General features: G+C 42.9%; 1 protein-coding gene across 2 annotated transcripts in view; it reads left to right on the plus strand.

The window, feature by feature from the left end:
- LOC138745586 (sorting nexin-27-like) overlaps window positions 1–27,522 on the plus strand; it is a 154,043-nt gene that overhangs the window by 111,190 nt on the left and 15,331 nt on the right. For both annotated transcript variants that reach the window (XM_069902787.1, XM_069902786.1), the window contains exons 4-7: window positions 1,044–1,108; window positions 15,958–16,062; window positions 24,324–24,402; window positions 26,437–26,600. In XM_069902787.1, coding sequence (XP_069758888.1) covers window positions 1,044–1,108; window positions 15,958–16,062; window positions 24,324–24,402; window positions 26,437–26,600 — 413 coding nt within the window. The remainder of the gene's footprint in view (window positions 1–1,043; window positions 1,109–15,957; window positions 16,063–24,323; window positions 24,403–26,436; window positions 26,601–27,522) is intronic.

Here is a 27,522-nt window from a genome sequence, read left to right on the forward strand (position 1 = left end):
ATTAGTGAAAGGAACACTTTGTTCAGTATAAATGCTTGAATAAGATGATGGGACATAATTGAATCATGGTGAGCTCCCTGATTACCTGGTGTGCTGAGTGGAAGACTGCATCCCTCCATTTAGGGCTTGGAACTGTAGCTTGTACAATTTTTTGGTTTCTTTACTCCCCAGAAGCCAAGTATGAACCACAAATCAATAAGTAGGTATTAACCTGGTGCAGGATGTGCAGAGCACACAGTCTGAGCAGAACCTTGGTTTGATCATTACATCAGATCTTGGAACATGAATTTGAGTACGTATCAGTTGTTCTGGCAGAAGGATCTTACTATCCTGAGGTTTTTCAGGGATGGGTTGAGGGTAGAAGGGAAAATACCATGAGCCCATTCCTCTGTGACCGACCTGCCATTGCAGTTTGATGGTCCATTTGTTCCTGCTGCTCTCAATGGTGTCGGGCTGGGCACACAGTTGTCACAGGCTAATGCCTTTCCCAATGCTGCTCTGCGGTTTTATTGGTCGGGAACTGTGAAAAGGACAAGATGATTGGAAGTCTTTCCTCTGGATTTGCTGCCTTCCAGTTCATTCAGTCTCAGTAATGCTGCTTCTCAGTCACTCGTAACAGGATATTATTGGATTTTAATAAAGCGTTTTTCATTTGTAAGTTCCTGACAGCTGATCTTCTTAAATCCAGGATCTGTGCTGGTGACAATCTTCCTTGGAAAAACCCATCTCCTGGACAAATCCAGCATGAAAAGCTCTTCTGTCCCTTCTTCTAAACTGTGTTCAAACCCTCAGTTGTCAGGGTCAGCTTTAGGTTCCTGGCACGTTGTTCACTGAGAGCAGAGCTGTTAGCTAACGGGGAAGGATATACAAGGATGGATGTACTTGCAGGGTTTTGTGGGACTGATGCATGTGCCCAGCTTTATCGTTCCAAGGCATTTGAGTGGAGGTGTGTGAATTTGGATTGAAATCACCACTAGTACCTCCCAAGACCAGGACTGAGTGAGCTATGGTCGTAATGTCCTGTCTTGTGCTTTGTTTTACAGTGTGCTCGGTCAGTGTTCTTGGGGAGAGCGACGTGATGCAGGAGTTCCTGGCTGATTCCAGTGAGGTAAGCTTGTGCTGAAGTTAAGGGGCAGTTTTATTCCAAATTCATTGATCAGTAGTTATGGGAATGGGATCACTTAGTTCAGCTCCTCAACCTGTTTTGAGTGTTGTGAATTTTAACTCTATTTGTCCACCTTTGTCCCATGTGCAGAATCTTTTTATCTTGGCATCTTCATTTGACTCACAGCCAAAACAAGATTGCATCTTGTTCTGCACTGTCCCACAAGCAACAACTTGTATCTCGCGCGAATGTTCGTAATGATCAGTTTTATTGAAAATCTGATGTGCCAATTACTGTTGCTAATTGTAAATCTAAAATATTAAGTACATTTTCTAAATGTAAGGCTGTGATTGCAAATCAAGAAACTTATGCCAAAGAAATATAATATATTCTGTGCATTGTTGTGGATGGTGAATGGAACTCTATTGCCACTTGTATCCAGAGTTGGCATCAAGTGCTACAGCATTGGATCTAGAATAAGGAGCATTAAACAGTAAAACATTCTATGCTGTGATACGAGACCCTTGTGATCATAGATCGAGGCAGCAGTGTTTTTGTGGTTGTCTAGTTCTTTTAAAATGCTGCAAATTAGTCCTCCGTCCGTCCCCCCCGCCAAGAATCAATTATCAAATATTTAATGCCATTTTGGAAGTTACTGTCGATCTGTTTTCATGATCCTTGCTCTGAATTTGCATAGATTCTCCTGGCCTTGCCTCAGTTTTTTTTAATTTTTTTTATTTTTCACACTATAAACCACATTGATTAAGATACATACATTTTCCTTTTCAAATATATACAGTGTCATTTTCTCCCCCCCCTTTCCCATCCCACCCTCCCTACCTCCCCTCCTATTCATTTAAAGTTCAGAATCTAAGATGCATTAAACCCGTCAAACAATGTTGTCACTCAATAAAAATAAACAAGAAATTCCACTGAGTCAATTCTTTTCATTCCCTTCTCCTTCTGTCATTTTAGGTGGTAGATGACCCCGGTAGGTTTTCTCTATTGTGTTTCATGTATGGCTCCCATATTTGTTCAAATATTGTAATATTATTTCTTAAATTATACTTGCCTCAGTTCTTTAAGGCAATTGTGTTAAATCTGTGTCCTATGCTTGCCACCTTGCCAGTGGAAATAAATTATCCTTAATTACCAAACCCCTTCATGATTCTGAGCTCTTCCACTAAATCTTTGCTTTAGTTCCTTTACACTTACAAGAACAGTTCCAGTTTTCCAAGACTTTTCAAATAATTGATGTTCCTTAATCTGCACCGTTTTTGAAGGGCTTGGCATCCTTCCTAAATAAAAAATGGTGAGCAGAAAAGGCCACACCATTTGAACTGGAAGCCAGTTAGTAAAGTTTATACACAAATCAAATTTTGCAGGAAAAAGGGGAGGGTGGGTATAACAAACCAAACACAAAATGGGATTCTGTGAATATAGTGCCCTGACTGTGTCTGAATTCTCTCAAAAATGTGACAGCCATATTTCACTCCTAGTTACTTTGCATGAGTAGATGCCATTGCGCTTCTATCTTAAATCCATTTGTTTAGTGGTAGGCTTTTACCTGATTAGAATCTAAACTGTAAGAGGTATAAGTAATATATAACTACCTTTTTCAAACTGGGGTAATTAAATCCAAGGTTTTGAGGAGCGAATTATAGTTGTACAGTAGAATCTTTTGGGCACCATGGACACCTTTATAGTGTAACTGATCAAGGCGGGTTTAAATTCAGCGCTATCTGTAAGGAGTTGGTACGTTCTCCTTGTGTCTGCGTGGGTTTTCCCTGGGGCCTCCAGTTTCCTCCCACCATTTGAAATGTACCGGGGGTGTAGATTAATTGGGTGTAAATTTGGTGTCACGGACTCGTGGGCTGAAATGGCCTGTTATCGTGCTGTACGTCTAAATTTTACAAACCCCCATTATCCAGAATTCAATCAACTGGAAACCCAAACAATGGCAAAAAAAGGAAACAAAAACAAACAAATAAATAAATATACAGATGGAATTTAAATAAATAAAAGTGAATGTTCTCCGAAGCCACACACAACCCCTTGGTGAAGATGGGAGCAAACATTCAGCCAGCGGAGTGCCCCGGTCGTGCCCCACCGCAGCAGCTGTTTGAATAAAGTTTTGGTAAAGTTGTGTTTGAATAAAATGGCATCGTTCAGGAAGAAGAACGGGCTGATGCTGCTCGCTACGGGGCGACTTTCCCAAAATGCCCTATCCAGAAAGAATATTTTTATTCATATTTAGGTATATTAGTAAGGCTATATCTGTAAACTTGAGAGAGGGGGGCTTCATTATGTTAGTGACACTGTTAGCGTAGTGGCTAGTTCAGTGCTGTTACAGCGCCAGCGACCGGGATTAGAATTTAAATTTTGTAAATTACCGGAATTACCTGATTAAACTGAACTTTATATAATTAAATACTACAATACTTTTTTTTCTCCAATTACTTTACATTTTTCACTGTCTTTTAAATGGTGTATTTTTTTGGAATATTTTATTTATAATTTTTAAATCATATAACATCAATTGTAATATATTCATACAAAAAGTATATAATTGAATTTTAAAAAAAACCCAACCTCCCTCATCCTCCGCCTTCTACCCACTAAGAAAGAGACCATCACTCAAAAAACATTCAACTATTTAGGTGTGGAAACCGAGAAACCCACTGGAAGGGATTAAGAGATTAAATCTTCAAGAATTTCTTAGGTATGGGCTCCATACTTTTACAAAAAAATGATATTTCTCCCTCAAATTATACATTATCTTTTCTAAAGGAATACAGGATTTTATTTCAGTATGCCACCTTTGCATTCCTAAAACTAAATCAAATTTCAAAGTAATTGCCAAACATTTTTTTAGAAACAGCCAAAGCTAAATTTAGAAATTAAATTTGATACATAGTCAATCTTAATTTTAAGGCAATCGACTAAATATCCCCTAATAAACCAACATTAATCAAATGGAAGATTCACTTCCTTCAAAAATATTTTAACTTGTAACCAAAAAGTCTTAACCTTGGAACAGGTCCAAATCGTATGGAAAAAAAAGTGCCTATCTCTTGTCCACATTTAAAACACAAATCCGAGGAAATTAAATTAAATTTCTTTAATTTTTGAGGGGTTAAATATAATTGATGTAAAAATTTATGTTGTATTAATCTATATCTTACATTTATAACCTAATTCATACAGTCCTTACATAGATTTATCCAAACATTTTCATCTATCTTCCTGTTTGTCAGATTTCCATTTTAATCTTGATTTATGAACATTTAATTTAGACATTTTATTTTGAAATAACTTGTACATTTCAGAAATAAACTTATTTGTTTCTTCTTTAGTAAATAATAATTCTAAAACAGATTGTCTAGGTAATTTTAAACTGTGACCTTATTTTCCAATAAAAAAGTTTTTAGCCTGATGATAGCAAAAAAAGGTATTACTAGGAACTTGAAATTTTTTTCCTGCCTCAAAACAATCTTCAACTTTTTAAATCCCCAATTGATTCCGTATCTTCAAAAGCTGATTATTGACAGTAAAAGGAAAACATTTATTTTGATACAAAGGCATTTTGTATCTTTCCTTTTCCAAATATCTCATAATTAATTTTATTCCATATTTCAATTAAATGTTTCAATATTGATGGGTCTCTACCAATTAACAATTTTGAATTCCATTTATAAATAAATTCTGATATACATTTCTTAACAATTTTATCTAACTCTATACTTGACCAAATTGAAGGTTTATTTAAATCAAACATTCCATTAATAAATTTCATTTAGGCAGCTTTATAATAATTCTGAAAATGTGGAAGTTGTAAATTTCCAAGTTAATTTCTCCAAAGGTACCCTATTCATTTTTCCTTTCTGTAAAAATCTCCTTACAATTGAATTAAGATAATTTAAAGAAAATGTAAGATATTGAACAAGGAATAGTTTGAAAAAGATAGCGAATCCTTGGGAAAATATTCATTTTAATACAGTTCACTCTACCTATTAAAGTAATAGGTAAGTCACTCCATCTATTTAAATCATCTTTAATTTTATTAAATAGCAGTACATTATTTAACATACAAATTATCTAAATTTCTATCAATTCTAATACCTAAATATTTAATCAGATTTTGTGTCCACTTAAATTGAGCTACTCGATTACATCAATCATAATCTCCTTCAACTAGTGGTATAGCTTCACTTTTATCCCAATTAATTTTGTAACCAGATATTAGTATTGTAATTTTTTAAATATTAAATTAAAGAATTTTTCAGGATCTGTGATATAAATTTAAACGGTATATTCTTAATGCAGGTATATTAGTTAGGTATTGGAAGAGTGAGTCTCAGGCAACAGGAAAATTTGCATTTCTGGTCTCCACACTCTACTGAATTACAATGTTTACGGTGTCCAAGTTGTGAAAACATCCGAGTGCCTATAGTCATGTGGAATGATCAGTTTTGACATAAAGACACGCCCTCCTCTAATCCTTCGTAACTCTTTGCCCACCCAATGAGACAAGCAGAGCCTCCAGTTTACCATCACTCAAAAGAGGAGATCTGGATTATGGGCTCAAGCCTCTGAAGTGGAATGTGAACCTCAGTTAGAACCAAGATAGCCACGTGAATTGAACCACTGTTGACACACTCGTCAAGCTTCCATAGATTGTGGCCTTGAATGGCACATGTTGTCGCTGGCCCTTGAAGGGGAAGGAGTGGGTCTGCTGCCTCTTAACTGGGATGCTGGATGAGTGAATAATTGCCTTGCAGCCAGGATTTATTCTGCTCAGTGGTTCTCAAGGCATTAACAGGTTTTGATTTTAATGAGCATGTACAACCTGAATCACAATGTTCAGCTTTGGACCAAAGGATGTGGGGATTGATTTCTGCCAAATATGTAGATCATTTTAGTTAATTGAATTTGGGATATACTGATTATTGGTGATTACTTGTTGATCCTTTGTTGTGTTCTTGGTAGTCAGAATGGAGAGAGACAAGAATCTGATTTTGGAGTTCTCTTGAATGCCTGTCTCATCCTTAGATAGGAAGATACCGAGGACGGATTGTCCAAGTTTATTTGTCATCCGAATATACCAGTGCAAACAGCTTTCTCTGGTCCACGATGCAGAACAGTGATACACACGTACAGAGAAACAATACATCCTGTATATATACACACTACATAAGTATATATATTAAAATAACTGAAAAACCTCACAAAGATAAGCGTATACAGAGCCGTTGTCATACCCACACTCCTGTTCGGCTCCGAATCATGGGTCCTCTACCGGCATCACCTTCGGCTCCTAGAATGCTTCCACCAGCGTTGTCTCCGCTCCATCCTCAACATTCATTGGAGCGACTTCATCCCTAACATCGAAGTACTCGAGATGGCAGAGGCCGACAGCATCGAATCCACGCTGTTGAAGATCCAACTGCGCTGGGTAGGTCACGTCTCCAGAATGGAGGACCATTGCCTTCCCAAGATCGTGTTATATGGCGAGCTCTCCACTGGCCATCGTGTCAGAGGTGCACCAAAGAAGAGGTACAAGGACTGCCTAAAGAAATCTCTTGGTGCTTGCCACATTGACCACCGCCAGTGGGCTGATATCGCCTCCAACCGTGCATCTTGGCGCCTCACAGTTCGGCGGGCAGCAACCTCCTTTGAAGAAGACCGCAGAGCCCACCTCACTGACAAAAGACAAAGGAGGAAAAACCCAACACCCAACCCCAACCAACCAATTTTCCGCTGCAACCGTGTCTGCCTGTCCCGCATCGGACTTGTCAGCCACGAATGAGCCTGCAGCTGACGTGGACATTTACCCCTCCATAAATCTTCGTCCGCGAAGCCAAGCCAAAGAAGTATATATATTAAAATAATAGTATCACAGAGAGTTGTTTTCGCCGTTTCACTGCCTGTGTGCCTCAGATATTTCAGATATATTGCCAGAGTACATACAGTTGGAGTAGCAGTTAGTTCAATGTCATGAAGCACCAGCGATTAAGGACTGGGGTTCGAATCCCACACTATTTGTAAGTAGTTTGTACTTTCTCCCCGTATCCGTGTGAGTTTTCCGCAGGGGGCTCCGGTTTCGTTCCACCATTTGGAAAAATACTGGGGGGGAGGGGTGTAGGTTAATTGGGTGTAATTAGGCGGCATGAACTCATGGGCCAAAATGGCCTGTTACCATGCTGTATGTCTAAATTTAAATTAAAACCATTTCAGGCAATGCAGGTAGTGCAAAAAAAACTGTACTCAGCAAATAAGGAAATGTAAAACAAATGACAAAGAGGGGGAAAAAAAAACAATAAAGTGCACAAGGAAGCGTCCTTAAACGAGTCCCTGATTGGATTTGTGGTTGAGGATTCTGACAGTGGAGGGGTAGCAGCTGTTTCCGAACCAGGTGGTGCGAGTCCTGGGGCTCTGACACCTCTCTCCTGATGGCAGCAGCGAGCGCAGAGCGTGCGCTGGGTGGTGGTTGGGGGGGGGGGGGGGTCCTTGACGCTCGCTGTTGCTTTTCACCTGGCTTCAGTTCATGATCTGTATGTACCCCAAGCGAAGAGACCTCACACTGTAGTTACCACAAACTGTATATAGGCCCTGGGAACAAAATCTGACTCCAAAATAAACCGGAACTTAAAAGGTCCTCCATTCTGGAGACGTGACCTACCCAGCGCAGTTGGATCTTCAACAGCGTGGATTCGATGCTGTCGGCCTCTGCCATCTCGAGTACTTTGATGTTAGAGATGAAGTCGCTCCAATGAATGTTGAGGATGGAGCGGAGACAACGCTGGTGGAAGCATTCTAGGAGCCGTAGGTGATGCCGGTAGAGGACCCATGATTCGGAGCCGAACAGGAGTGTGGGTATGACAACGGCTCTGTATACGCTTATCTTTGTGAGGTTTTTCAGTTATTTTAATATATATACTTATGTAGTGTGTATATATACAGGATGTATTGTTTCTCTGTACGTGTGTATCACAGTGTGGAACTTGTATATGGGCCCATGCAAACATATTTCCCGGCTGGTGTTGCTTCTTGCACTCTTGATAAATGAGCCCATCCCAAACTGTGGCCCTTGTCTGAAAGTACCAAGTGAGCCACCCCTTCTGCACTTGCTGACCTATATTAGCTCCTAGACTGAGCGTGCCCCAGTTTTACAATAATGATAATTGTTTCCATATCTCTCTCAAGCCTTGCACTTCCTGTCTCATTATTTCCAAGCCCTATAACGTTCCAGGCATTTCAATTCTGGTCTCTTGTGTTTCTCTAAACTTTACCATTCTACTTTAGTTGCTGTGTCATTGGTTGATGTGGTACTCAGCTCAGAAACTCTTTGCTGAAACCCCTCCTCCATCACAATGCACCCCTTCTGGTTCCCTGGCCTAATAACTATGTGATTTGATCCCAAATGTTATGAGTCCTCCTGAGAAGTGTTTTACTATTCTAAACACAAGGACAAATTGCTGTTCATTGAGTGCACGTTGACCTGCTCGGTCAGACCTTTATATAGACAGCCAGGGTGGGAAGAATTGATCTGGGCAAGAAGTGGCCCAACATGAGAGACGAGGGGCTTAAGCCCAATGGTGAAAGGAGAGCCAAAGACCCAGTGGCAGTGAAGAGAAGGAAAAAAAGGGAAGGCGCTGGGCAGGTGTCAGAGGATGAAATCTGTGGGGTAGTAGGTATGTGACAAGGTGTCGGGCATGTAATTATGAAATCAGGAGATAAAATTTCTGTTTGCACAGTATTAAAACTCAAAGCACAAGTGAAATTGTGCATGCCTGGGGTTGAATCCTTAACAAAATACACTTTAAGCACAGCTTTAAAAACTCAAGCAGGCCTCTACAACATTATTGATCACCATGAATCAATGGTATTGATTTGTGTTTTCCTGTGTGTAACACCAGAACAACTCATTCCGGCTCTGTTTGATCCTCTTCCAATCCCGATCTTCATAACTGTATGATTCCTGTCTCCCTCCTGCACTTACCTTGCCATCCTTTACGTATGAATCATTGTGTTCAGAATAGATTTGATGGGTTCAAAGAGAATCAAGGCTGGGCACGTGTTACGAACAAACAGTGGTCTTTATTTATGGACAGCGGAATTCACAAAAGGGCACTCACTCACACAGACTAATCTTGAATAATACACCAATTACTACACGTCAGGTGCAAATAAATAATTGCTGAACATTCTCAACTCCCCGATTGGGAATGTGAGGGTTAAACATACAATACCCGCCATCCCTCTTTATCTCTAGCAATCACAGCACACTAATAAACAGTAAATTAATTAATTACAACTAACAAGTATATCAAGTGAACCTGGTTTCCAGCATCACCCTCGGCTTGGGAATCCGGGACGGGCCTATTGCAGTCGGCCCTCCGGAGCTGCCTGCAGCCTGGAGTCCAGTGATGTTCTCCACTCCATGCAACAGCAAGAACAGAGAGAGGGAGAGGGGGGTGGTGGGGAGAAAGAGAGAGAGAAACTTCGTGTGCTGCTTTTTCAATGCAGAGCCCATCTACATGACATGAGAGGACTAATTGTCCGTCAGCCTCACTTATGGGCAGATCTAACCATCGATTGGCACCTGGAGGACCAATCACACGCCATCTTCAAGGGCCAATCATTCATCAGCCTCACAGGTGGGCAGATCTAACCCTTGATTTCTAGATGAGGTGACTTCCGACTAGGATCCAGCCGGAGAGGTCATATGACCCTCCACAATCCACATTCCAACCAGGTTCCATTTAGAGAGGACACATCTCCCTCCAAATCCATACTACATTCCACCCCTCGGAAGTCCACCACACCATGCCAATCCATTTGCAGGGCAGTACCCCATGCATGTATTTACATTACACACAACCTATACCCACTGATGGCCTGCCAACTCTCACCAGCCCCACTGGTCCATCAGCTTCCCCATACAATGTTGTGTTCAAGAGACTAGTTCCTGGCTCATTTAACTTGTTCACTGACTCGTGTGACGAGTGAGTGGTAGTCCCCGACTGGCCCAGAACGTAAGCGCAGTGCTTCTTAGCGACAACAGCATTGGTGTCACCTCCGTCTTTCGAGGAGGTAGTCCAAGGCCAAGTGCCACAGCCATCTCATTGGCCAGCATGTCCACCACAGTGGCCATTTGACCAGTGGCTCCTTGAGATTTACGAAGCATATGTTGACACAAGTACCAGATAGCAGCTGCAGTACTGTTCCATATATAGCCAGGGATCAGCCTCAGCCCAGCAGCCACACATCCAGGATGTCTCATTTATCCTAGGGAGCACCCACCTTGATTGGGATGTTGGCTGTAGAACTTCTTGTACCAGGATACCGTTCCTGCTCACATTCCCACTGATTCTCGGACCAGTGCTGCTTATACCATCTTCAAAAACATTCCTAGACCTGCTCATCGTCTAAGAGTCAGGACTCTGTGCACAGGGAAAGGCCAACCCTTGAGCCACCCACCCCACAGAGGGTCGCCAGAAGTGTGGCTGCTACTGGTGTGGGGTGAAGTTAGCTGGTGATTCTTCCCTCCCCAACACAGGAAAATCAAATGCTTGGAGCTGGAGAATTTCCCCTCAGGGCCTCTGCTTCAGTGTCAGCAGGGATCAGTGTTTGAGGAAGTCCTTTGGTTAGCGTTCAAGTTGTTGGCTCTGTCAGCGTATTCGTCAGCCACGTGTCCAACCACTGCCCGCAGACGAGTCATTCCCATTTCCCCCAGTAATGCCACCCATTGCATATCTCTCAGTCAGTGCGCTACAACCTCCTCCTTTCAGTGCTCCTTTCCCGGCCAGGAGACTTGACCCTCCACCTGACCACAGGCAGATCCACCTGCTCACTTCTCAGTATGGGTGAAACAGCCCGGGGTCAGATGGAGCATCAAGTTTCCCGGCCAGGAAAGGGGCCCTGAGAAGGGAGAGGCTTGTTGCACCACAGACTGGTGATACACACACGCTCACCCCGCCCCCAGTCATGTCAATAGTTTTTCCAGTTAATGAGCTACAAGTCTCTCTCTATCTCTCTCTCTCTCTCTCTCTCTCTCTCTCACACTTTCACAAACCCATCCACCCGTTCCCCCCCATATCCACAATACAATGATCCAACAAGATCAAGGGATGGGGCGAGAAAGGTCGGACCGGGGGACATTGAATCTGCTGTGATCATCTTGAATGGCAGAAGATGCTCCAAGAACCATGGCTAACTCCTGCTCCCATTTATTTTAATCTTTCAAAGCCTTTTTTTAAAGAGCTCTTTGATTGATTTAGCCTGTTTAACATTCTGTTTCATGTTTAACATTCTGGTAATATTTATCCATTCTCATTACCTCTCCATCTTTTACCTACAGTGGAGTTGCACATGGTGTACTCATAGAAACATAGAAGATAGCAGGAGTAGGTCATTCAGCCCTTCGAGCCTGCTCCGCCATTCAATGAGATCATGGCTGATCTTAAAGTTCAGTATCCCGTCCCCGCCTTCTCTCCGTAACCCCTAATTCCCTTACACTGAAGAAATAGATCTAATTCCCTTTTAAATATATTCAATGAACCTGCCTCTACTGCCCTCTGTGGCAATGAATTCCACAGATTCACCACCCTCTGGGTAAAGAAATTCCTCCTCATCTCGGTTCTAAATGGGTTGCCTATTATCCTTGAACCATGGTCCTGGGTTCTGGACTCGCCCACCATTGGAAACATCCCTTCCGCATCCATTCTGTCCAGTCCTGCCAGAATTTTATATGTCTCTATAAGATCCCCTCTCAATCTTCTAAACTCCAGCGAGTACAATCCCAAATTGGGCAATCTTTCCTCATAAGTCATTCCTGCCATTCCAGGGATCAGCCTGGTGAATCGCCTCTGCACTCCCTCCATTGCAAGAACATCCTTCCTTAGATAAGGTGACCAAAACTGCACACAATACTCCAGGTGGGGTCTCACCAAGGCCCTGTACAGCTGGAGTAAGGTATCCTTGTTCCTAGACTCAAACCCTCTTGATATGAAGGCCAACATACCATTTGCCTTTTTAACCGCCTGCTGTACCTGCATGCTCGCCTTCAGTGACTGGTGCACAAGAACCCCCTAGGTCTCTCTGCACTTCCCCATCTCCCAATCTATTGCCATTCAAATAGTAATCTGCCCTCCGGTTTGTATTACCAAAGTGGATAACCTCACATTTATCCACATTGTAGTGCATTTGGCATGTATCTGCCCAGTCCCCCAATTTATCCAAATTACACTGGAGCTTCCTGACCCCCTCTTCAGTGCACACAACCCCTCCTAGCTTAGTGTCGTCTGCAAATTTGGAGATATTACATCCAATCCCCTCATCTCAGACCAAGCTTCGGAAGAAATTTGGTTCAGTTCTAATCCTGTCCTTGAAGAATGAACCCTAGTGCATGACCAGCCTACCACCTTAATGTACCACATCTAAACTCTGAGTGATTTGTGTTTTTTTTTTAATTTCTGAAACTATTCTGTTTAGATTCTTCTTTCCATTTGCTATCAGAAGCGGCTGCCCTCTTGCTTTCTCCTGGCCAGTTAACTATCCATTCTAATTATGTTCTGTCCCTTTGTGCTCTGACCTCATCTATTTATTATATGGTATTGTAAAAACCCCTGGATTCCAATACCTATGGGGATTGGTAGGTGCTGGATAAGCTAGATTTCCAGTTGCTTGAGATTCACTCATACAATGCCTAAATAATACACCTGCATTAAGAATAAACAGTTTGAAAGACAAAAATACTATACTGTATTTACACTGAACAGACCATATGCTTGAATATATAAACCTTAAAGCATTTTACTTTATTTTCGGTCACTTCCTTTGAAAACCTTTTCTAGTAACAGTAGCTGCATCAGGCTGCCTGAAAGACGGGGAGTCACGTGATGGAGTAATGGCCGGTCGGGGAACTCCAGCCCTCTCCGGAAAAGTTTAAAAAAAACAGAGAAAATGCAAAGGCACAAACACGAAAATTAAAATAAAGTGAAAGTAAAGGTGGGAAGAAAATGGCAACGAAGAGAGAAAAGTCGAAAGCAACGGGAAGAAGAGAAGAAGAAAAGACATCGGAAGAAGAAGGTGAAGGCCTTACCTGTCCGAGGAGGCCCGCTGTGGAGAGAGAAGCCCGCTCCCTCAGGTCAGTCGAAGTCCCGAGCTCGGGACTACAAAAATGGCTTGCGGAGCCAAGCAAAAGTGCGCAACCGCGCATGCACAAGACAAAAAAAAACTGACGGGAGGGGGGACCAGCTGAGGAGTCGATCTCCACAGCTGAGAATGATAGCTACAACACAACAACAAGAAGAGAATATAGAAAACAACGAGAACAAGAAAGAAGAGAGTAAAAAGAAATCAAAGAAACAGCAGATACACCCAATATTTTGGGGGAGTTACCGCTTTGGGAGGTTTAAACAGGAGGAGGTAGTTGTGACCTCCGACCTGTTTTTTTTTCTTTTTAATTTTTGGGTTAAGAAGTGAAGGTTTTTTTATTATTTTTTTTAAAATAAATAATTTTTTTTAACTCTTTGTTTTCTGATTGTAATTGAGAGGGAATTAGGAGGTTTATTTTTCTCTCCTTTTTTTTCTCTTTTTTGGGGGGGTGTTTTTTCTCTTTTCTGTCTTTTTTAAGAAGATGATGTCACAGAAGATAATAAGTCAAAAATTGAGGATGTTGAATTAGATGAAGAGGAAGATGAGGGGAAAGGTGATAAGAAGAAAAAGAAAACCAAGTACAAATACATTGAGGGAGAAGAGTTTAATAAAATTAAGTTAATTTCGATAGAGAATTTTGAAGATGTTATAAATGAAGAATATGGAGAATTTTATGAGTTTGAACTTTTTTCTTTTTTTTCTTTTTTTTATATAAGGGGAGGGGAAGGGAATACAAAGTTTATCTGATTGTTTTTCTAAGGGATGTTTTTCTCTCGATGAATTATAAAGGAAACTTGGTATTAATGGAAATTCTGTATTTATGTATTATTAATTATGATTTTTTTGAATAACAGATATGTGGTTGATGTATGATTTTAATATTTGAACTTAGTTTTAAAGTGGATTTCATTTGTTAAATACATGTATTATGTTTGATTTAAATATATGTTTAAGGGTATTATTTTAGTATTGATATTTTTTTTGTTGTTAGTAATTTTTGTTGTTGTTAAGTTTTAGCCTTTTTTTGTAAGTGGGGTTTTTTCTATTTTATTTACAATATTGTTAATTAATTCTTCACTCTTTATTTTGGGGGGAGGGTTGGACTAATTTTAAATTAGATGATTAATGTTGTGTTATAATTATTGGGGGGGTTAATTTGTGTAGTTTAATGATGTAGTATTCTAATTTTTATTATCTTATTTTTTATTATTTCCTTAAATGTAATTTTTATGTTATTCATGTCATAAAATTTTAAATAAAGTTTTAAAAAAAAGAAACAGCAGATGACCAACCCAGAGGAAGAAGAAGAAGAACACAGAGAAATGGAAGATGAAGGGAAGGGCAAGACAATGGATATATTTTTTTTTAAAGAATATATGGAATCAATAAAAGAATGGCAATCACAAGAATTTAGTGAAATAAAAAGGAGAATAAAAAGTACAGAAGAAAAAATGAATAGATTAGAGATGGTCATGTCAGATATAGGAAAAAGAGTGGACAAGACTGCCTGAAAGACCAACAATTAACCCCCCCCTTCCCCCGTTTACAAATAAAGCCTTACTAATACACTTAATAATACACCAATAAAGATAAAGACTCTTACTAAGCAGGGATAAGGAGACACTTTAAGAGAGACGCCCAACGGTGAGCGGCATCCTGGGCGACGCACTCAACTTTATTCAAACACAACTTTATTCAATCTTTATTCAAACATCTGCTATGAGCCAAGCTCGACCAAGGCCCTCCATTGGCTGAATATTTGCTCCCATTTTTACCAAAGGTTTATGTGTTACTTCACAGAACATTTACTTCTACAATTTTAAACTTTTATTTAAATTTTTATTTATTTTTAAAAAATGTTTTCCTCCGGTTTTCTTACTGCTTGCTTTAATTTCGGATAACAGGTTTTACTGTAGTATAACTAGATCTGTACATTGTATTGGCTGAAGTACAGCCTGATTTGTATCACAAGGAACAAAATGTAAACACAGGGAGTAATGGAATAATTAAAATTAATTCATTATGTTCGCTGGACTACCTGAGAAAATGGCAAGTGATGGATTTATTACCATACCATCTGTGATTAAACCGGGAGGGATTGTCAGCACACCTTCATTGAGGCTGAAAGTCTGGGCAGGACGTCAGGGAATCACAGCGACTTTGGTTGTAGATTACGAGCTGCTTATGTCTTTGGAGGTTGAGAGGACGTGAATCTTTAGAGGCGCCCTGAAATGGTCGTCTGCAGTTTTCCATGCTGACCCTTGGAAGATGTAACTATCAGGACAGATGCTGATGGACATAATTGATATCAGCCATGTATGGGCAAGGTCCTTGGGTGTAGTCTGAGATTGGGGTTTGGAGTTCCGCATCTACTTTACTCCCATTAACTTTGATGGGGCGTCTGTATTGTTGCAGCTTTAACCCAATCCTGGCCTGAGAACTGCTGTGTTGGACACTATGTGGAATGCATCAAGTGCAGGTGCCAGGGCAAACAATGCTGAAGGCATTAGCCTGTGCCTCTGTCTGATGTTGGGAGTTCTCCTGAGCGAAACAGGCGCGAGTGTTGTCATCAGGGCTTGAGATGTATCCCGAGGCACGGTTCCTGCGCCACTCCCTCCGCCTAGCAAGCTGTGTGACTTCAAATCACAGTTTTAAAAAAAAGCTGAAGATTTATGGTTGCACTCTTTCAGAGTTCGAACGGGCTGTCAGATGTTGACCTGAGGATAGCGCTGCCCGACAGGAACATAATCACAGTCACCGTCAAGAAAAATAGCACCGCGGATGAAGTCTACAGGGTGAGTTCAATGTCCCAGCTGCTAACAAGTATCAAGAATCCTTTGCTGGTAGAATATGTCATGGTTTTTACACTGACACTGAAAAATGAACAAAGCTGTTTAGTTTTGTCTGAATAGCTTGGATATTCTTAAGCTGTGAAAATGAGCTCTAGTGTCGAGAAATTGTGTTGCATTGTGTTAATGTGGCACAGTCAATTAAACTTGTTGGTGAATATCTCCAGGTGGAGACAGGGTGATTTACGAATCTTCTCTTGAAGACTGAATTTCCTAAAAGTTACCTAATATCTGATTTTAAAAAAATGTTGACTTTGTTGTCTTGTTCTCTTTTTCAACAGTATAGAATGGGTATGAGTCGATGGTTGATGAATGAATTTTCTAGTTACTTGAGATTACATGTTGTGTGATTGGAGAACTAACAGCGAGGCACGTCAATTATAAACACGTATTTTTTTAACCTATTTATGGTGCAAGGATTTTTGTTGCGTGAAGAGCATGCGAAGGGAACTACACAGATCAAAGTCTGAGATTCAGAAATGTGTTTTACATGTAGTGTGGTGGTGGGAACTTTCGTTCACTCTACCTGGTTGTACTCAAAGGTGAGACCTTTTTGAGAAGGCCGAGGGGATATTCTTAAAAAAAAATTACAAGAGTAGATTTTTCACAGGATCCGGAGCTGTTCCTCTTGGGGGATATTGGAGAAGTGCAGTTTAGACTGACTAAATTCCAAATTTCATTTGTGAAAGTTGTTTTGGCGGTAGCCAGGGAGTGTTTAGTGTTTTGTGAAAGTCTGACTCCCAACTAAATAACACACAGTGGAATATGGAAATACAGAGTTGCATTCCCTTGGAGAAAACCACATATAATCTACAGAGGAAATACGACTTACTAGAGGATTGCTTAAGGCGGATTGTGGGAGGAAAGAAAAAGTTTGAAAACCATTGTTTTAATCGTGTCTCATTGACTCGTTATGTGCACGGATTCAGAACTCCAAAGGAAATGGGCCAATTACAATTTTTCTCAAGCAAAATATTTCAGTAACAATTGGGTCTGGAGCACTTATTCTCAACCTTCCCTTCCCATTCACATCCCACCCTAAGCAATCCCTTACTAATCACAGAGCACTGATGGCATAGGGATTATTTAAAGTGGGATGTGAGTGGAAAGAAAAAGGTTGAGAACCACTGCATTAGAGTATGGCAACCTTATTTGCAGTACATTGGTTCTCAGATAGGTTGATTCCCCCTTTTTTAAATAGGGATAAGATTAAGTTATCCCAGTAAGGAGGTGTGATTACCAAAATAGGACTTGGTGCAGACAATGCACCTGCCCTTTTCTTTTCAGGTCCTTAGTTTTTTTTTCTTTTGAGTTTCTTTCTTTTTAGTGTTTTCTTTGAATGGTGTTGCCATTGCGATTCCTTTTCATTTCAGGTCTTGATAGGGGTCATGTGCCCCACGATGAGTGGGATCGAGATAAGTTTTTGGATTGTATTCTCTGTGGGGGGATGGGGGTTGGGACAAGTGCGGACTTTGGGTGCGCATGAATGGCTTTGTTTATTGGATTTTGAAAGTCTGAAAGCTAAAATAAAATCTTCAAAAAAAGTATGCTATGGGAATATGCATTTAGATCGCTTCCAGCTTTGTATGGAATTTATGCAAAAATTAAACCTTGCACAAATTGGTCCCTAAAGAAGGCAGACAAGGGCGAGGAGGGGCAGATGTGGTCTGTTTGCAACTTGCGGAAATGATGGAGATGACATGCAGTGAAAGGTGAGGGCAAGACGAACCTATCCCTGTTCTGTTTAGAAGGGAACCCAAGAGATGTTCCCCAGAGAAGAGGAATCCACCTTGCTTGTTCAAGGAGAACATTTCAGATGTCCTGTTTTGTAAGGTCCCATCCTGAGAACAGTATATAGTTGTTTCCACTGGCTGCCCTGAGAGTGGCTGAAGGGGTATCAGGTATTGGAACTGGGATGCGAGAAGGAGTCTGATCATGTTGGAGGTTCGGATCTGGACCTTGGGCTGCAAATGGTTTGGAAGGGATTCTGTGGCTGCTGCAGCCACAAAGGAGGTGAATCCATGGACACTGAGGGGACTCCCTTTTCCTACTCTTTCTCTAAGAGGTGCATCAGGCAATTAAGCCACAACACCATGGAGCAGCCTTGGTCCACGAATTGAACTCCACTCTCTCTGAGTGAAACACGAAAGTCTGCAGATGCTGTGATTGAAATAAAAACACAATGCTGGAGAAACTCAGCAGGGCACACAGTGTATAGATGCTCCTCTATTTACGATGGTTTGACTTATGGTGGTTCAACGTTGCGATGGTACAACAGCCTGACTGTCGTTAGTTACTTTCATGTAATATGTGAAAGTAAGGTCATCATATGTATCATTGATTTTTCCAATAAATGTTGATGATTCCTCTAAGGTGAATTCTTTGTAGCCTCCTTGGTCAATCACTTTTAGTTCAAATGGAAAGCTTGCAGGGACTATACAGCTCTGTGGTGAGAGACCGGGGCAGTGAGATCAGTGTGGGGTCTGATACAGTGCTGTGGGGAGAGAGTCCAGCAGTGGGATCAGTGTGGGGACTGATATAGCTCTGTGGGAGAGAGTGGGGCAGTGGGATCAGTGTGGGGACTGATATAGCTCTGTGGGAGAGAGCCCGGCAGTGGGATCAGTTTGGGGTCTGATATAATGCTGTGGGGAGAGATCCCGGCAGTGGGATCAGTGTGTGGATTGATATAGCTCTGTGGGAGAGAGCGGGGCAGTGGGATCAGTGTGGGGACTGATACAACTCTGTGGGAGAGATCCCGGCACTGGGATCAGTGTGGGGACTGAAACAGCACTGTATTCTTTTTCGACGTATTGGGATTTTTCGACTTTACAAGGGGTTTGTCGGAATACAACCCCATTGTAAGTAGAGGAGTACCTATACTTTATACAGCAAAGATAAAGATACAACACCAACGTTTCAGGTTTGAGCCCTTCATCAAAGTATGAGCGAAATGGGCAACCATCCAAGCAAAATGGGGGCGGGGGAGGAGCACAATCACCCAGGCAGGAGGTAATAGATGGATAAGGGAGGGAGGGCACATCAGCAAGCAAGGGGAAGCGGGGATGTCTCTGTGAATGGAGAGCTGGAGGAAAGAAGACAGAGGGATGGGGAAGAGAGGGAGAATGGGGAGTGTGCAAGTAGAAACCAGAGAAGTCGAGATTAATCCTCAAGCACGAAAGGTTGGTTATGTATCTTTGCTCTATGAAGTACACTGTTTGATCCATGTCAGGAATGGACGAAGGGCCCAGACCAAAATTGTTGGTTACTCTTTAGCTCCCTTGGATGCTGTACCACCTGCTGAGTTTCTCCAGCACATTTGTGTATTGCAGAACATTCACCTCCTTTTGCAACGAAGTAGAGTCTAACTATCTAGGCATGACGTGCAACAGTGTTGATATCTCCTAAGTTATTAATAAAACAACTGGGCCGTCTGCATATTTTGTGGTTCCAAGAGTACATCTGTTTTTTTACCACCCTCTCCACTGACAGGAGTGAGGTGCAGTATCCCCGATTTGGCACGATGGGTTCAGTTCCAGTGATGCTCAAGGTCGCCACAGAGCAGCCTCTGGTCCACTAAATGAACTGCACTCTGCCTATCATCGTACAGCATGACAGCACCAAGCCTGCCTCCACAACATTTTCAAATGCGACAGTGCTTTCAATTGTAGCGGCCCACTAACCGGGACGTGACCTGGTAAACAAGATGGCAGACGAATGCGGTGACCGCACAGACCCCGTGGGAGCCGATGACCTTCGACCCAGGTGACAACCTGCATGGCGGGAAACAACAAGCAATGGCGGGAACACTGACCAGCACACTCCTGCCGTCAGCAGTAGACAGAGAATATAAGCAGAGCTGCCATTGGAATAAACCAGTCTTTGACCTCTTGGGTGTGTGTCATTCTTTCCACTTTTCGCGGTAGCATGCACATTACATTGGTGATCCCGCCAATCGAAGGGGACGGACCAAGCGGCTCTTCATGCAGTTTCATTGAAGCTGCCAACGTTCTGGGTGCTGCTGTCACACACGTGATTCGAACAGCCATAGCCCATTTCCACCTCCGACAGATCACCGCCGATGACACTTGTTACTGCTACGTGGTGAGCTCACTTGACCAGGAAGCAAGGATCATCGCCTTCCTGTGGTGTGGCAGCCTCCAGAGCAAGGGAAACACCAGGGCGTACCAAACCCCCCCCCCTGTGAAGCTCACCAAGGGGGAGCTTTTAAAAAAAAGATTGTGTGGTGCTTCAGGAGCCTCTGGGCACTGAAGGCAGCAGGAGGTTGGAGGCCATTTGGTGACTATCGCTGCCTCAACAAGGCCACCACACCTAATGGATACCCCTGCCGCATATCCAAGACCTTACTGCTAACCTATAAGGGGCAGGGGTGTTTTCAAAAGTCGACTTCATCAGGGGTTATCATCAGATCCCGGTCCATCCCGATGAGATCCCTAAAACAGCCATCATTACCCCTTTTGGACTGAAGAACGCAGCCCAGACCTTCCAGAGGCTGATGGATAAGGTGGGCCAGGATCTACCATTCGCATTCATCTATTTGGACAATATTCTCATCACCAGCACAACCTCATAGAGCATGTGGCCCATCGAAGTCAACTGTGCACCCAACTGCAGGAATTCAGACAAACTATAAACCCTGCTAAATGCCAGTTCTGGTTAGAAACGATTGACTTCCTGGGGCATCAAATGAGCAGGCACAAAGTGAAACCCCTGCCCGAAAAGGCTGTTCGGTATTTCGCAGTGAAGGGGTTGCAAGAATTTGCTGGCATGATTAATTTTTTTTATCACCGATTCATATCAGCAGCGGCCTGCATCATGTGTCTCCCCCCCCCCCCCCCCTTTTCGCATTCACGGCAGAGAAAGGTAAAGACACAAAGAGGCCTCAGGGGCGTTCCAGAAGGCCAAGGACGCACTGGCAACACCACCTTCTGGTACAGCCCAGACCAGAGACGCCAACTGCTCTTAGTGGATGCTTCCAGCACAGAGGTAGGGGGCGTACAGGAGCCATTAATTGAAGGACAATGGCAGCCCCTGGGCCTTCTTTAGCAGGCACCTCCGGCCACTTCAATACTGCACCTATGACTGTGAACTATTGGCGCTGTACTTGGCAGTCAGGCACTTCAGGTATTTTTTGGAAGGTAGTCAATTCAAGGTCTTCATGAACTATTAATCATTATCTTTTGCCTTTTATAGTGTCGGACTTGTTGGCCAGGCAGCAGCGACTCCTCTCATTTGTCTGAGTTCACCATGGACAGTCAACAAATCTAATGTAGTGACTGATGCATTGTCCTGCCCCATGATAGAGTCCGTCCAGGCCCTGCCCCAGAGAATAGATTATTCAGCCCTAACCAAGGCACAACTGGAAGTCCCTGAGATCCCGGCATACAGAACAGCAATTGCCAGGCTCAGGCTGGAGGACATCGCCATCGGCCCTGGCAACCAGATGTTCTTCTACAATGTCCCCACCAGCAAACCCCGCATCATCGTGCCGACAGCATGGAGACAGCAGGTTTTTGAAATGGTGCACAATCTGGGGCACCCAGCCATCAGAACAGCTGTCAAAATGGTGGCCAGTATGTTCGTCTGGTGTGGCCTCAGGAAGACGTCCAATGTACAGACCCATGTCAAGGAAACCCCCCCCGCCCCAAGACTTTCGAGGTGGAGCGACGTAGGTTCAACCACGTCCATATTGACATTGTAGGGCCGGTTTCCCACAGGGTGAGACATCTCCTCGCCATGATGGATAGATCCATGAAGTGGCCGGAGGCGGGCCCACTGGCTGGCACAACCACCAAGACCTGCACAAGGCCACTGATTAACACCTGGGTGTCAAGTTTCAGAGTCCCCAAGCATATGACCTCCGATAGAGGTAGACAGTTCACTTTGAGACTCTGGGCGGGACTCGCCAATTTGCTGGGTACCCAGCTCCACCAAACCACAGTGTACCACCGTCAGGCCAACACATTGGTGGAGTGGTTCCACAGGCACCTAAAGACGGCCTTGATGGCTCGGCTCCAGGGGCCGAACTGGGCAGACGGGCTACCCTGGGTCTTACTGGGAATCCGCACCGCACCGAAAGAAGGCTTCTACACCTCAGCAGATGAGATAGTGTATGGTGCGCCATTGGTGATACCAGGGAAGTTTTTGGCTGCTGCCAAGGACCCTGAGGACCTGACATCCTCACTGATTAAGCTGAGGGAAAGATGGGCTACTCTAGCCCCTCTGCATCCTCCATGGCCAGGCCAAGTCCTATATCCCCAAAAATGTAGAGATCTGTGAGTACGTTTTTGTTCGGAGCAGGGCACACCAAACACCTCTGCAACGACTGTATGAAGGGCCGTATAAAGTAGTCAGACACAACTGGTCGACATGTGTGCTGGAAATTGGCAGTAAGGAAGAGACTTTCACCATCGGCCGCCTCAAGCCAGCACATCTGGACTTTAGCCATTCAGCTCCTGTGACACAGCTGTAGGCCACCAAAAGTGGGGAACAGTGTTCCAATTATCTGTTCTGGGGCGGGGGGCGGGGGGGGGGGGGGGGGGTGGCGCTAACCAAAATCGCCAACGAATGCGGCAACCTCACAGAGCCCGCGGGAGCCAATGACACAACACAGTCATATTTTTCACCCATGGCGATGGGTGCCTGGAAATGTCACTGCGTACTATTTTCTCTCCATCCTGACTTAGAAATATATTCCTCTTGTTTCATCATCACTGGAGATAAATATTGGAACCCCTTATCTGTCAGCACCCTTCAGTTGGAGGGTGATTTGAAAAGACAGTTAATTGCCTGGCATTGAGGCCTATTGTGGATGGGCAACAAATGATAGTCTTACTAGTTGTGCCAGCATTTCATTTATTCAAATTCCTGGGTCAGCATCTCTGAGGATCTGTCCTGGAGCCTGATGCAATCACCAAGACGGCTTGCCAGCAGCTATACTTTGTGAGGAGATTTGGTATGTCACCAAAGACGTTCAAACACTTCTGCAGGTATTGCATCACGGACTGGTATGGAGGTGCCAATGCTCAGGAAAGGAAAAAAACTCCAGAGGGTTGTTAACTCAGCCGTTGACGTTGAGGACATCAACAAGAGGCGGTGTCTTAAGAAAGCAGCCTCTATCCTAAAGGATCAGCACCACCCAGGCCATGCCCCCTTCACTCTGCTACTATTGGGGAAAAAGGTACAGGAGCCTGAAGACGAGCACCCAGCGGCACAAGGACGGCTTCTTCCCCACTGACATCATATTTCTGAGTGTCTCTTTTGTTTTCCTGCACTTATTTATTTATTTTGAAATGTGGTTTATAGAACAACACATTTTGTGACGTTCACGACAATAAATTCTGATTAAAAAGATGGCATCGAACAAACTAAATTTTCACCGTGTAACTAAATAAAATTTTAACCTTGCATTTCAATGCCTTTGTTGAAGTGACTAATTTTGTTAGACTTGAATGTTTCGTTTTCATAGGCGATTGGACTTCAGAAGTTGGAAGATTTGGGATCTTTTGGTTGTTTTCATTTTTTTTAATATATAGAATCAGAATTTATTGTCGCAAAGAAACCATGAAATTTGGTGATTTGTAGCAGCGTCACAGGGCAAACATTCATATTACAACCATCTTACAACATTACTATAAATAAAATAAAAATAAGAGAGCACGAAAAGTGAGGCCGTGTCTTTGGTTCATTGATTATTCAGGAATCTGATGGCAGCGGGGGAGAAGCTGTCCTTGTGCCGCTGAGTGCTCGTCTTTAGGCTCCTGTACCTTTTTCCTGATGGTAACAGAAGGAGAGGGCGTGGCCTGGGTGGTGGCGGTCTTTGAGGATAGAGGCTGTTTTTTTTAAGACACCATGATAGTGTTTAAGTACTTCAACCAATTTCAATTTCGTCATGAGAATTTATTCATTTAATCCATTTGGATTTTGGTTGGTTATGTAAAGCCGGTATCGATTATATCCCTTGGTCTTCTGGTGTCTGAGTAAATGACTTTACATTTCCTACTTTACGGGACTTGTTTTTGTTCTGCCAAGCCTGCACTGCAGTATTTCTGGTCCTATTTTTCATGGGAAAATGGATTAACTCATGATTGAATGGCAGGGCAGACTCAATGGGGTGAATCGCCTACTTCTGCTCCAATGTCTTATGGTCATATGACTTACCAAGTTCATTCTTTGTTTGATCCCTGCAGGCTGTACAGGAGCACCTACGAATGGATTGTATCACGGCAAGTTTCTTTACCCTGTTCGAAGTAGTGGATCACTTCTTTGGTAAGGACAGGTTTATTTATTTAAATTATTGAAAAATAATTGTGCCTTTTAGACGGCAGAATGATAATGTACATACAAGAGTTCCACTAGTGGAAGTGTCTTAGAATAGTGCAGTCTTTGGTTCAGATTCTGGGATAAGGTGAGTGAAAGCCTTATTAGCTTTCTGCTAGCCTCTGACAAGATATCTGAAATTTATTCTAGGCGATCTGATAAATCTCGACTGCTTTCTCCTTTCACAGATGCTGCCTGATTGGCTGAGGTCTTCCTGCGCTTTTGGTCTTGTCAGATTTTGGCATCTGAAGTTTTTATTTTCCTTCTGTGTTGCCCCGGCAGCAGCGTGGACACTGCTCCCTCTGGAGTTTCGGAATAATGGCAGCAAGTTTGTCTGAGGTTGGGAAGTTCATGTCTGTTCCTGAACGTGTCACAGTTCCCAGACAGGTGTTGATCCTTTGGGCTCTGCTATTTGTACCAAAACACAATCTGCCAGAGCAACTCAGCGGATCGAGAAAAACCTCTTCCAGGATCCAGTATCTACAGCCTCCTATCCCCAGTTCGCTGTTTGTACATTTGCTTTCACGGCCCTAATTTTCCTCCTTTCCCTTTGATGGGAGATGTGGTTCTGGTGTCTCTTACAGTTTGTGAGGCAGGTTTGGGGAAGTTGTCATTCCCTTACCTGCATCGCACTTTCTATGTTTGTATTTATCAATGGCATTTCGTCCCATAGACCATCCCCTTGAATCGTTTTAAGAAAGATACAGGCAAAATCTCCCTCTGTCCCTTAACAGTGAGTTCATTAATTTTCAGTTGCATAGTTGAAAATTAGTATTCTTGCACTTGATTTTTCCTTTGCAAAATTTGGCTCGAATGTACATTCCCCTTTGATTTACTGCTGCCATGATCTCAGTCTAACTGTGGATTTCACTCACTGAGACTAATTAATATCCAGTCAAGGATGGTGGTACAGTATTAGGACCAAGTCTTAATCAAAGATGTAGGTTTGAAGAAATGACCGAGAAAGAGGCAGATGAGTTTAATGGGTAATCCCAGGGTCTGATGAGGAGACGACTGAAGGAATGGTATTGATGGGATGAGTGAAATTGGAGATGCACGAGCGTCCTCAGAGGGCTTTTGCAGTGGGCGACTTGACAGTGAAGGGTGAGACGGCAGGGATTTAAACTACAGAGCAAAGGGTCGCATTTGGTCAACAATTGGATACCTTCATGTCATCCTTCTACAAGAGCTCTAGCAAGAGTGTCCTGGCCAGCTGCATCACAATGTTGTATGGTTGCTGCAGAGAAATGGATCAGAGGTCAATCTACAAAACCATAAGAATGGCAGGGACGATCACTGGACTCTCTCTTCCCCTCCCGCCCCATTGACGCGATCTACTGGGATTATTGCCTGAAGAGGATGTGCAAAATTATTAAAGACTCCTCCTTCCATGCACACAGCATCTTTCAGCTGCTCCCATCAGGAGGATCAGAGCCAGCACCACCAGGCTGAGGAACGGCTTCTTCCCACGGGCAGTGAGAACGCTGAACGACCAAAGGAGCTGCTCTCACTGACCCTCCAAGGCTCCCGTATTCATGAAACAATATTTATTTGTACACAGGTATACCCCGATATCCTGCTTTATGAATACCTGCTTTACGCAAATTTGCTTTCACTATCCAAAAGAAATTTGAATGAGTTCTTTCGCTTTTCAAAAATAGCTTTCAATAGTAGTGAATCAGTCTTTGCTTCACGCCATTTCGGCTCACAAAAGGAATGCTCTACTTTTTGTAAAGCAGGGTATATGATTACTTGTCTTGCATATATATTGTTTGTGTGTTTTGCACCGAGGACCGGAGAACACCGTTTCGTTGGATGATAATAAACTTGACTTGACAATTGCGCCTGCTCCTATTTCTGCAGTCTACAGTTCTTATGACCTTTTTTAACTAGATACGTGTCCCAGCCTTTCTCTGCTTCAGAGTTCTTTGGTCTATATCCAGCAATGTTTGTGACTCATTGCATTAATTTGTTTATTGGCAGAGAGGAAGTTGGTTCCCAATGAGTTTCCACATAAGCTCTACGTACAGAACTACACTTCAGCAACAGCTGGAACCTGCCTGGTCATCAGGAAGTGGCTCTTCACCATGGCCCAAGAAGAACTTTTGAATGACAATGACCTTGCCATGACCTACTTCTTCCACCAGGTATGTCTGCACCCAGTGGCCTCGATGTCTGTTTCCTTGGGACATGGCTGATGCAATTGCTTGATTCTTGCTCCTAACATTTTAATAAAATTTTTGCTTTATTTCTGTAATTCTAAGGCAGTATTTTAATTTTTAAAATTTAATTAATTTTTTTTGTAAATTTAGACATACAGCACGGTAACAAGCCCTTTCAGCCCACGAGCCCATGCCGCCCAAATACACCCAATCAGCATATATCCCCAGTATGTTTTTGAATAGCGGGAGGAAACCCACACAGTCGCAGGGAGAGCGAACAAACTCCCTACAGACAGTGCGGGATTCGAAACCCGGTCGCTGGCGCCGTAACAGCGCTGCGCTAACCGTGCTATATCTGGACTAGTCAACTTATTTTCCCAGTCCACTGCTCCACCACTGGCCACAGGAGGATTGTACATGTGACCCACCTTTTATTCTTGTTGGGTACCCTGTTGCATTTGTTCTCTAGTTGGATTAGACCATGGGCTTGAAGAGGCTTGTTTCCCTCCTCCACATTAGATGTGTGTGTGTGTGTGTGCATTCAACGTGAGCAATGACAATGTTTGCCTAAATGTTCTTTGTTTCACCTCACTCAGTACATCTGTTAACTATGGTGTTCTGGTAGAAGCTAAGTAATCCCATTTATCACAGAAAATCATGAAATAACAATGGCAAACACTGAAAGTACACAGGTAAGTAAGCATGAGAGATAGAAAGATTAATGCTTGGTGTCCAAGAACTTGGATGACCTTGTGAAAGGATATGACCATTAATTGTTGGACCAAGACCTTCCCAAGCAGCCCAACCCAGTTGTTACTGCCTTTAATCACTAAGTTTGCAATTAGAAAAGCAATTCAGTTCCACAGGATCATTTTGCTAAAATGTAGGGTGTAGACTCCAAAAATAA

The sequence above is a fragment of the Narcine bancroftii genome, chromosome 11 (genome assembly GCF_036971445.1).
Source record: "Narcine bancroftii isolate sNarBan1 chromosome 11, sNarBan1.hap1, whole genome shotgun sequence".
In the NCBI taxonomy this organism is placed as follows: Eukaryota; Metazoa; Chordata; class Chondrichthyes; order Torpediniformes; family Narcinidae; genus Narcine; species Narcine bancroftii.